The sequence below is a fragment of the Manis pentadactyla genome, chromosome 8 (assembly GCF_030020395.1).
Source record: "Manis pentadactyla isolate mManPen7 chromosome 8, mManPen7.hap1, whole genome shotgun sequence".
Lineage (NCBI taxonomy): Eukaryota > Metazoa > Chordata > Mammalia > Pholidota > Manidae > Manis > Manis pentadactyla.
This window is the reverse complement of record NC_080026.1, coordinates 8,527,312-8,539,596: the sequence shown is the minus strand read 5'-3', so window position 1 is coordinate 8,539,596 and position 12,285 is coordinate 8,527,312. Positions and strand designations below refer to the sequence as shown.

Here is a 12,285-nt window from a genome sequence, read left to right as displayed (position 1 = left end):
ATCTTCTGGGAGACAGAAATATAAAAAAGTATTGCCCTGAAAGAAACAACAAAAATAATACTATTTATTTCTTAAATGAGAAACTAACAACATTCAAAATAGCACTTCATAAGCTTTTCATAAAACAAAGGATATGATCTGGCTGACTGACATTATAAAGTAACATCTGATGAAAAAATATGTGATAAGTATCATAAAATACTATGCTCCTTCAAGATGAGGTTTCCATTTTTCTATTCATTGAATACAAGCTCTCTGTCATGTTTGAAACCCTACTGCACGACTCCTCTCTGCCACATCTCAGAGCCTCCCATTTCCCCCCCATTCTGTGTGCTGCTAGGTCCTGTCAACTTTTGATTCCTGACCACTATGACCACCATTATCTTTGCTCTTATTGAATTGATTGATTTCATAGATTAACTCCTTTCCGTCTTCTTCATTCTATCCATCCAATGCCTTGTGTAGACATAGATAATTCTAAATCAGTGTTCTTATCAGGTAAATAGTCTTGAGTCTTAATTATGTCCTCCATGCAACTTCTAGACTTTCCTGTCATTAATTTTTATTTATATCATTGTTTCTCTGTTCCTGCACAGCTCCATATACTTGACTTGATTCTTAAACATATTTCAAAGTGAGGCCCCAAATCCATTTTCTCTGTTAAACTAAATATCAGCAATTAGCCTCTACCAATGAATTCTCACAATGCCTTATTTATTTTGTGATAATTGTTACTCTGTATTTGTGGGGGAAAGTCCTCTACTTAAAATGCACTTTCTTTAGAGCAAGGCTATGTTTACACATTGTACTATTAGAATTTGTTTGATACGATTCCTTAAATACAGCAGTTATTCAAATATTTGTCGACAAACCTTTGATCTAGTAGTCCACAAATTACACAAAGGTGTTTATGATATTTTGGCTGATTAGAGCCAGAATAAAAGCAACTTAAATATCCAATTAAAGTGGACTACTTATGTAAATTCTGGGAAATCTGGTAATCTTAAAGAAGTATTGTGAAACCTTTCAAAATTCTATTTACTTACAATAAAAAAAGAAATGTTCATATTATACTATTAAGTGAACTAATTAAAATTCAAATATGTATAATGTCCATATGTAATATCACACTCATAGGATAGGGTAGGATTGGAAATAAAAACTTTGTTTTTCTCTTTTTCTATGTTTTTATAATGTAATATAACCCATTGTAATAGTCACATAAACATTTTAAAAATTGTTGAATGAATGATTAAAAAGCTGTACAGATGATTTCTATTTGTCTAAGGAGAGGCCATCTTAGAAACAGTTATTTACAATATGTCAGGTAATAGTGTAGATGAATCTCCCACCAACACAAATGTACATAATCAAAGAGTAATTTTTTTGTTCATTTACTTTGACATATTTTTAGACTGTGTACGAAAGTTCAAGTGTTGCCAGATCAGCATAGAAGAAGGCAAAGGGAAACTCTGGTGGAACTTGAGAAAAACCTGCTATAAGATAGTGGAGCACAACTGGTTTGAAACCTTCATTGTCTTCATGATCCTTCTCAGCAGTGGGGCCCTGGTAGGTGACGTGACCTCCTGTACTTTACCGGAAGCCCTTTCCCTTTCCCTTCCATGAACTTCATGTTTCATGTTTTTAAAATAAAGTGTTTGTGAAGATGAGATATTTTGTGGGATATTTTTAGCACAGTGTGAGAGGCTCAATAAATAGCCCATTTTATTGTTCTAGAGTAGGCTTCAGGTTGAATCCAACTCCCATCAGTATGGTTTCTTATTTAAAGAAGGATCTTTCTGACTTTTAGTCATCAGGGGCAGTTCTCATATTAAGGAGAAGTATGTAGACATGATATGAGATTATCAGCTAAATATCAAACTGCTTAACACCGGCTGCATTTTGCAGGGAATTCATTTTTCCCCTTCATGCTGACTCACTAGTTCCAGCTACAGTGAAAGGCGAATGGTAGAGTCACTTAATTACTGACTAGCAGTAAAGTGAAAGCATTACAAACTTAATTCATGTCTGATTTCATTCAATGGAGTGGTCAATTTGGTCAAAATATTGACTAATATTATGAAAATAGTGTGACCTGTTCTCTCATTTGGTAATGTCAATAGGGCTGCATTCCTCTCATTTTTTTCAATTAGTCGAGGAGTGTTTGGAGGGTGGATTTCATTACGAGGATTATAGCATTGTATCAGAAGGCCTCTAAGCCTGCCTCTGATTTGAGGAAGAATCCGCATCCTGTCCAGGACAGACAGCCAAGAAGGTCTGCTCTGCATTTTAGCGCCATCTGAGAACTCTCTGAAGTCTCATCAGGAACTAGTGCCCTTGTCCAGTAGCTCTTGGTTCTCAATTACACGCAGTCAGAGCTCCCCAAAGTGCATCAACATGCTGGCACAATGTCTGGCTTCCAGGCAACTTCGCATTTCAGCTACAAATCGAGCTGAAAAGGCTTCAGGCCCTTTGTTGAGCCCTGGTCACAAACCCAGATCCTCCTTTTCACCACGAAAGAAAATTTTCCTTTGTCCTTGGGCCAGAACACCAGGTTACCCTAATCGTTTTTCCCGCAAGGAGATCGAGTTAGATAAATGAGCTTTTCATTCCAGAGGGCTCAGGGGCTCCTGAAAAATGAACTCTCCCACCCTTTCCCAAGAGCTCTGCAAAAAGAGTTTCCCTGACATCCACCACTCCCATGCCCAGACTGAGCGCGAGGGGGAGAGCACAGCGTGGGAGACGATAGTCTGTTCCCTGTTCTCCAGGCTAGGGGGCTCCTTGCCTCACGCTTGCATTATGAGAGGGTGGTTCCAGTGACTCTGCCCTGAACAGTTCAAATCTATTAGCAGATGACCTCCTGTCTCCTGCTCTAGAGCGAAGCAGTTGGCAGTCTGTCAAAGTCTGTAAGTTCTTTTAGGGTACCCTCCTACCCAAACTTAAAGATTATTTGGATTCACTGGTTGACTGAAATGCCCAGTCAATAGTCATTTGCCTACAGATAACTGCAAAGCAAGATGCTGCTACGGGAAACCAGACTTAGGCACCTGAGAGGAGGCTTCCAGCACGTTTTTTTCTAATAAGCCATTAATTAGGAACACTTTATGACAATGATATTCAATGGAGTTTTTTCCCTTACAGGCCTTTGAAGATATATATATTGAACAGAGAAAAACCATTAAGACCATGTTAGAATATGCTGACAAAGTTTTCACTTACATATTCATCCTAGAAATGCTTCTAAAGTGGGTTGCATATGGTTTTCAAATATATTTTACCAATGCCTGGTGCTGGCTGGATTTCCTGATTGTGGATGTGAGTATTCTGTGCTTTCTTATTTCATTCCATTGGCATGCAAGGATATATGCTAGTCCTGGCAGTGGGGCCTAGCACAAAGTAGGCCCTCAGAAAACACTTCATGGGCTCAGCTCTAAATGATGATTCCCATTTTCCCAACGAGAAGATGCCTGTAAATATTTTTTGCTGATTTAAATGCACATACTTTCATATATGAAACAGTCAAATGCTGCCTTAAGTGTAATGATTTAGTTTCAAATTAATTCCTAAAATCCCAAGTTATACAAAATAATATATTAAGGTAGAAGTTTTGCTTTTTCTACTCTCACCTTTCACACAAGCATATTTAATTCTGCACAGTCATCTTTGATGTTTATGTCTTCATCATCGCCTGAGCCTGTTGAGAAGTGTTTACCCCAGAGGGGGATCATGAGGAAATTTGGAAGTTGAAAAAGCAAAAGGCACTTCTTGATTTCTATGACAGTTGAAACACATTGACTAAGGACCAATTATTTAAAAGTTTTATTACTCTCCATTGGTGTTGGCAATAAAGTAGATAGAGTATCAGAATATTAGAGGCTTTAAAAAACTGAATATGAAGTTACTCCCTGATTTCTGAGGGAGAATTTTGAGGAAGATCTCACCACTTGTCCACAAATACAAAATATTGGCTGAACAAAAAAAAATTAAAATTAAAAATCATTTTTATTTAGTTTTGGGGATTTACTTCTTAAATGACTATACATTAATAGTTCATTAAGAATGGATAAAGAAAGGCCTTTTGTCTAGAAAAGACTAGGCAGGCCAGTGGGCACGGGAGACGGGAGTGTAGGGGAAAAGAACAGGGAGATATTCACAGTCAACTAAAGGAGGAATTTGCAGGAAAGAGCAATTTGTTAAATAGTGCATTTCAAAGATAATCTGTTGATTGTGATAATTCCTTGGCAATTAAAGACATTTTTAACTTTCAGGATTTTATTATATAAAATCTACATGCTAGCCAAAGGAAAAAAGTGGGCCCTTTCATGGAGAAAATTATTTTTAGCTTCAAGTGGAACAATATCAACTTTTAATCCAGTATAAGCTTTCTAATCACTAAGCAGAAGAAAAAAATATGATACAAGCATAGTTTTTTTACTTTAAGAGTGAAAAATTATTATTTTTCCTTAATCTGCTTAAGGCAAACCTGCTATTAAATACAAAATATAAAGGCTACATGCAAAACACCATCAAAATTTTTCTGGCAATAAAATAGACAACAAATAATACTTAAAACCACATATGTTTGGACATTACAAACAACGGAAAAATATGACAAGGTTATAACCATTCTTTTATATGCATAAATTTAATTGTATAATGGGATTATGGATGATACTTTTTATTTTCTTTATTTTCCATATGTGCTTAGGATACATTGGTAACTTTATGATAAAAAATCTGATGTTTAATATATCTGTGTGATAATAAGGCATTAAGTCAACACTACCTGAATACAAAGAAATTCTTAAGAGAATTGTAATTGTCCTGCAAACTGGTGCTCACATTACTAGTGTATCCTGATATGTACCTTCTCAAATTTAAGAAAACTATTGTAATATATTATGTGTAAGATAAATTCTAGCCAAAATAAGCAGGCGAAGAGAGGCAACAAAGGGCCAGGTAGTTTATTTGAACGCAAATACCCGGGTGAGATTTCCCAGTCTATAGAAATGGAGGCTGGGGAATTCGCACGTAAGTAGACAGGCAGTGAGTTTTTAAAGAAGGTAGGGGGAGGCAGAGCTTAGATTTACAGCGGCGCGAGGACTGGCTAGCCCAAGGCACATTTTTCAGGTTGGGAGGGGGCAACAGCCGGGGACTTTGACACGTCATCAGTGTCTGACATGCTCGCTCCTCCCTCCAGTGCCTCCAGCCTTACATTATACTATTAATCAATATTTTGCTTTATATCAAATATATTTATTGGTATTTATTTTGTTGTGGAACATACAAATATGAACACCGTTTTTCTGGGCCTGTGGGAGCTTGTATCAGCTAGTGAGGGCAGATATGTACACAAGAAGGTGGCCTCTGTGGTAGAAGGGCTGCCCACTTTACTAAGGAAGGAGGGAAGGCTCCAGGCGGGCAGTCCAGCGAGTGCTGGAGTCTGAGGGATGGGAGTGTCAGCAGGTGTGGGTGTGGAGAGGGACACCAGAGTGTCCAGACACTGAGGCATGCCACGCAGGGCCTGCTCAATAAACAGGTTGTCTTTCAGGGTAAGCACAGTGCCACTGGGCGAGGGAAAGTGTTTTGGAATTGGATGATAAGGTAAGGAAGGTAAGGTGGGAAAGAGTCTGAAGAACCTGAGATGCCACCCAAAGAGACTTAGACGTATAATTTAGTAAGGAAGTAGCATGGAAGAATACCTGTGGGAAGTGACCAGGGAAGCTCGCTCTTTCATGGAGAGAAATTGGTGGAGGTGTGAATGATGCAGTGGGAAGGGGATTACTCAGCAGCCAAATGACCAACTAGAAAATTGCTCCAGAAAGAGAAGGCCAAAGTGTATATCCTTTTACACTTAGCTACACAAGTCACAGAAAACTGAATATTGTACCACTTCTTTTAATTAGCCAAGAAATGCTGCCCATGTTCAGAATTTTTCTTATGTCTAACGTTTATCTTTCATCCTTTAATTTATGCCTATCTCTTTTTGGTTCTGTCTTCAGAGAAGTTAAAGTACTGCAGGTGCTCAGACTTTATTTACAGAAAATCTATACAATAAAAGATAATTCAATAACTTTAGTTTTCAATTACCTGTGAAAGAGGATTTACAAACTCCAGAAGTTTAGATATTAGGAAAAATATATAAACCACTTAAAATAAATTTTTATACCTCAGTTCTTTTCCAAATTTTTTATTTTGCTGTATCAGATTACACATGCAAAATTAGTTTGAATAAGTTCAGTTTTGTTGTAAAAATTTTCTATGTGCTTCACTTATTTTTCTTAAAAATATTTTTTAAAAATACCCATTAACACCATACGCTTAAAGCTATGATACTCAACTATTTTCATTTATCTGCTTTTGAAATTCATACACACTTTAGGACAAAATATCATTTCTGAGCTTATATAGTTTTAATGAGTTTTATATGTATTTTCAAAGGAAACCAGATATTTCTGTGCCACCCATGACAGTTTCTCTTTTCCTTTTTAGCTGATATTTTAGAATTTTTATCAACTGCATTAGTCATCTGTGTAAATGACTTAAGAAAACATTGTCCTGGCAATTTCTAGTTATACTAAAACCTCACCTTTTCTTTTTTTAGTTAATTATTTTAATTTGATCTAATTAATGATTTTTATGCTCTTATGATGAAATTTACAGAAAGACAAAGCCACTATTTTGAGGCCCACATCTTTCAGAAATGTGTTTATGTTCAGATTTATCACTGGTTTTGCACAGGTTTCTTATGTATTTATACCAAGTTTTAATTTCCCTTTCAAGTCTGCTAAATAATATATGAAATAATAAAGTTTTATAGCTCAATAGATGAAGATGCCATTCGTGTGTTATTCTTTTTCTTGTTTTATATTCAGTTTTTTAAAAATGTTCTTGTCAAGAACATGCATAGCTTGAAAAGAGAATGTGTATCTTCTTCTTTTTCATAAGTTTATTGCAGTAGTTCTAAAAGTATGGCTCACAGACCAGTATCCTTAGCCTCACCTGGGAAACTGAAGAAATGCAAATCCTCAGTATCCACCTCAAACCTGGTCAATCTGACTCTGCCAGTGAACTGTTTCCAACAAGCCCTCTGGGTGATTTTAATACTAAGGTTTGAGAACTACTGGTTTATTGCAAAGAATAAGGTTGAACTGTGTAAGCGTTTTTATCTGTAAATAAGAAAATTGTGTTGCTCTTTCCATGTAGGTCTCCTTGGTTAGCTTAACAGCAAATGCCTTGGGTTACTCAGAACTTGGAGCCATCAAATCCCTCAGGACACTAAGAGCTCTGAGGCCGTTGAGAGCCTTATCCCGGTTTGAAGGCATGAGGGTAAGACCAAATGCTTTAGAATCTGTTAGAATTATAATTGAGAACAGCCTGACATTCTGTACCTTAAAAAAGACAAATCCGTGGAGAATCGGTTTCTTCTACATTCATACTGATGTAACCAGTCAATCACTAATGTTTGTCAGACGTCTGTAAACTTGACACCACTGGAGACACTCTCGGAATATAATGCCTGAGTTTCTTCTTCTAATTATAAACAATTAGATTGCTTCTAACAAGATTTTTCCCTCTGTGGGAAATCGCTTATGTTGTGTAGGCTTCTGATGTGAGTCAAGATCAGGGACGTTCACTCCATGTACAATGTGCGGGAAATCCCACTCACTGTAATTTAAAACCACCAAATCATTCCTCATCATTTCTTCATTGATCCATAGGATATGTTTTGAGCTTTTTAAAGTCCAAATCTGACCTTTTAACTTTCAAATATGGGCTAAGATGGCTAAAAAGTAGGTCAGTCAGTGGAAACCCAACACTCATTTAGAAAGGTGGTACGAAGGAAGAGAGGTGTTCGGGCAGCCGTTTGTCATCCCCTGGAGCACAAAACCCGGGACCACATACCCGCAGCACTAAGGAAACGGTGATGCCCCGTCTCAGTAAATGTTGCTGTTCGAAAGGAACTCAGAGAAAATAATGCTTTTGTGATATTTGAAAATAGTTACGTAGGACATTCTCTGAACATTGCAAACATAGCCAGAAATGAATGGGGTGTGTAGGTGTGTGTGCTTGTTTGTTTGTGTGCATGTTTGCATAAAAAGGAATTGTTAGCTATTTAATTCTTTTCCCTTCACCAATTTACACTGTTTTGGAGCAGTGGTTTTGATTTTTAAAAAGGGAACCAAACTGTCAGTACTAGAATAATTTTTGTATTTGCTGTATCAAATGTGCATGTAGTTGGACCTAAATACTTAGTCCTTTCTTAGATCTGAGTCTCTTGGAAAATGCATGTATTATTTCTTTACCATCCAGCATTTTTTTTTCAATGAGAACTCTATTAATCAGCACCTGACATTTGTACAGTAGAGCATTCCTGTGGAGAACTTAAAAATGAAGTGTCAACTCTTAAAGTACCTCTGAATTATCAGAGAAAGTTGGAATTCTAGTAGCGATGTAACACTGTTAAGTTCTTTAAAACATACTTGCATTTAAAAATACATTAAAATATGATCCTTTACTAGTAGACTCCAGATGTCACTTTGCAGATGAATTGTGTCTTTTGCCAAGTACCCATTTGGTATTGTTGCTCTAAGATATCATTGCTCATACATTTGTATGTATGTATGTATTTGTACATATTTTTCATCTCATAAGGGATTTGAGGAAGGCTAGTGCATGTATTTCTTATGTGTTACCTACCTATTCATTGATAACATTTATTCCTAATGTAGTTTAGCTGTACTTGTACAAAACAAGATAATTAGCTAAATATTTACTTGAGATATAATTAAGAAATGCCCTGGAAAAGCTTCCCTTAAAAGCCCTATTGGTTAATTGAAAAAGCTTCAAATAGCAGAGCTATCAAGAGAGACCCTGGGACTCAAATCGCAATGTTTTATGAAAGTATAGCCACCCATAGCCAAGCGTATGTTCTGATTATTGTAATCTCTCATTTTATAATTTGAGGATTTTCTTCTGAAAGGGAATTCCACAAAGAAGGATATTTAGGGCCAGAAAATTTAAGTAACTTGTCTAAAGGCACACAGCTAACTTATGATATGAACTGGGATGAATACAGATCTCCTAACTTCAAAACCCTTTTATCTTCATCTCATGTTCTAGCTACACACTCATCTCCTTGCTCCAGAGTTTTTGTACGTAGGGTGCTTTATTCTGCATTGCTTGGGACAGTCCCGGCTTATACTTGCTTTTGTGGAATGATTATTATTAGTGTTCCCTTTCACTCTGGAAACTGACTCTTAACTGCTCTCTTTTACTATCAAATTTTGGATAGTAAATTTAATGGTTTGCATGATTTTATTTAAAACACTGTGGTATGCACATGATGACATTATTTCTACAGTCATGTCACTATTCATACTCTTAATTATTCTTTGCATTTATAATTCCATTTTTGATGAAAATTTGCTACATATATGTTCTTAGCTCTTGAGAAAACATTCTACAATATGAAATATATTTTATACTATTCTGAAGTACAGTTGTAAGATTTTAGTTGGAGCTACCAGACACTAGTTTCTGCCCAATATTTAACTTTTTTTCTTTATTGAAGTACTGTTGACCCAAAATTCAACTTTAAGAACAGATACATTTTTCTATCATTTAACTGTTCTTTTTATGATATTTAAAATAGGTAAAAATAAATCAATATGTGTTGACTTTTCACTTGTTTTTCCTTCTCATTTTGTGTCAGGTTGTTGTTAATGCCCTTTTAGGAGCCATTCCATCCATAATGAACGTACTTCTGGTATGTCTGATCTTCTGGCTAATATTCAGTATCATGGGAGTGAATCTCTTTGCTGGCAAGTTTTATCACTGTATTAACTACACCACTGGAGAGATGTTTGATGTAAGCGTGGTCAACAACTACAGTGAATGTAAAGCCCTCATAGAAAGCAATCAAACTGCCAGGTGGAAAAATGTGAAAGTGAACTTTGATAATGTGGGACTTGGATATCTTTCTCTGCTTCAAGTAGTAAGTAACCATTTTATTATTCCCTGTGATGTATTATTAAACTGAGCCTAATAGTCTTTCTCAGTATTTGCAAATACATACTTCCCCAGGTCTATCTGCCTGGATTCTTCCTCAGTCATTGCTGAACTATCTTTTCTGCACCATGTTGGAAACTGAACAGCTGTCTAGAGTTTAGTTTCCCAGCCTCTGCATTAGGTAACCCAGAACCAGTCCTTTTTTACTGAGATTTCTGTGTAAGTTCCCACTGTTTTCCCCATCCATACTCTGAGCAAAGTGGAGACACTGGCCCTAGGGTGAGGATGGAAAGTTGTTGGGGGTGGGCACGGGGGTGATGGATTTCTGTGTCCCTTCTCAGGTACCAGACAGTATCTAAACCCTCATCAAGTCTCCACCCACCCAAACTTCACTGCCATAACCAAAAACCCCCCACGCTTACACCCATCACCAAAATGCTTACCCCAATTCCCATCTTCCTGCCTGCTGCTTGAACACTTTCAGATAGGGTGACTGCTCTCTTTCAAGTGAAAAACCTTCTTATCAGGTCTAGTGTGTCTGCTATGAATTCATGAAAATCCATTCAGTTTCTCCTTTGGCCACTCTAAGTCACGTCTACATGCTCCCTGAGCTGATCCGCCTACACGTACCCAGAGCTGTGTGGATATTGAGAACGGCACAGCCGGTGACGCCAAGGAACTGAAAAAAAAAGTTTAATACTTGATCTCAAGATTACTTATGTCCACCCAAAAAACCCAAATATTCAAAAGAGTAAATTATAGTTGAATATAATGTTTGTTTTCAGATTAAGAAACCAATCCTTCTTCTGGAACAATTACCTCAAAATAGCATATTCAACAATATTGAGATGATTTTTAAGAATAAACCATCATGATTGATGATTGGTGATAACATTTAGAAAAGAATAAGCAGAAAAGAAAGCATTAAGATCAAACAATGCAGCATATTTTTAAACTTTTCGGATGCTAGTGCTGTAAATGTGAGATTATTTTATCAAATATGAGGTTATATTCTTATAGGCACATCAGCATCAAAGTGTTAGTAGTTGCCCTTGTGAAAGCATATTTTTATAATCTATCATGATTTAATTATAGACATTAAAGATGCATATAAAGATGCTATGGAAGAATATAAAGTTGATGTATTTTCAATGCATATATTATAAAACTTTGCACAGAGTTTAAATAGTAACCCTAAATTATTTTATATGCCTGTTTTTGAATGAATCTTGGTGAATCAATCTGATACTTGTTTTCTAAAATCATAATTTGTCGGTGGGGAAAGAAACTAAATTATGTGACTTTTTCACAGGCAACATTTAAGGGATGGATGGATATCATGTATGCAGCTGTTGATTCACGAAATGTAAGTCTGTTTAGAGGGAAAATTGTTTAATTTGATCCAGTGATTTACAGTTTCCACAGTATTGTAATTTAGTGATATTGTTAATAAAATAAACTATGGGTCAATTTATAGAACACATCTATATTACAAAAATAAAATATTCAGTCTTACATTTTTTCCAAAATTTGACTTGAATGTTTTTTTGCTACTCACTGTGAATCTTGCATCTTTCCTAGTACATAGCATGCGTGGCACCAGGCACTTAAAAATTTGTTGACCATACTTGCAAAATAAGACGCTTTATTTTTGGCTCTGAAAGCTCTGGCCGTTTGTGCATTAGCAGCAGCCCTCACAGGCACTTCCTTCATCTGTCACAGATCTCCTCAGCTTTTTGGTCTTCCTTGTAATGGAAAAGATCTGACTGATGGTGGGAAAAGCACACAGAAAACAATGCAATAAAACCAAAAAACTTAGTAGTGTTTCTCTCTGGGAAGGGGCTCTCACCATCTACCTTATACACATTAGCCCTTTTGAAATTTTAGTACAATTTCCATTAAATTCTCACTATTTAACAATGAGGGGAGGAAGTCATGTTTTGAAAAAATGACCTGGGCTTGTAATATGTTGCCAAAACATAGTCAAGCTCAACATGTTATTTCCCTAGCACCAACAACCAGGTGATAAGTAAATAATGAAATAATTTCTGAGTTATTTTTTTCAACTTATTAAAAAAAGAGAGAGAGAGAGCACAAGCTAAAGGCCCTGCATTATGTCTCTATAGGTATTATCAGGAATACCAGTAATGAGCTTTTTTTGAGTAAGAATTTAGTTCTTAATACTGCTCATTTTGCTAAGAGCTTTCATTATTTCATTAAATCTTCTATAACAATCGTGTCATGTGGTTGATATTAACTATTTTACAATTTCAG

General features: G+C 36.2%; 1 protein-coding gene across 4 annotated transcripts in view; it reads left to right on the top strand.

Annotated features, from left to right (window-relative positions):
* SCN2A (sodium voltage-gated channel alpha subunit 2) overlaps window positions 1–12,285 on the top strand; it is a 132,348-nt gene that overhangs the window by 106,831 nt on the left and 13,232 nt on the right. For all 4 annotated transcript variants that reach the window (XM_057505472.1, XM_057505475.1, XM_057505473.1 and 1 more), the window contains 5 exons: window positions 1,415–1,569; window positions 3,142–3,315; window positions 7,207–7,329; window positions 9,716–9,997; window positions 11,324–11,377. In XM_057505472.1, the coding sequence (XP_057361455.1) occupies window positions 1,415–1,569; window positions 3,142–3,315; window positions 7,207–7,329; window positions 9,716–9,997; window positions 11,324–11,377 (788 nt within the window). The remainder of the gene's footprint in view (window positions 1–1,414; window positions 1,570–3,141; window positions 3,316–7,206; window positions 7,330–9,715; window positions 9,998–11,323; window positions 11,378–12,285) is intronic.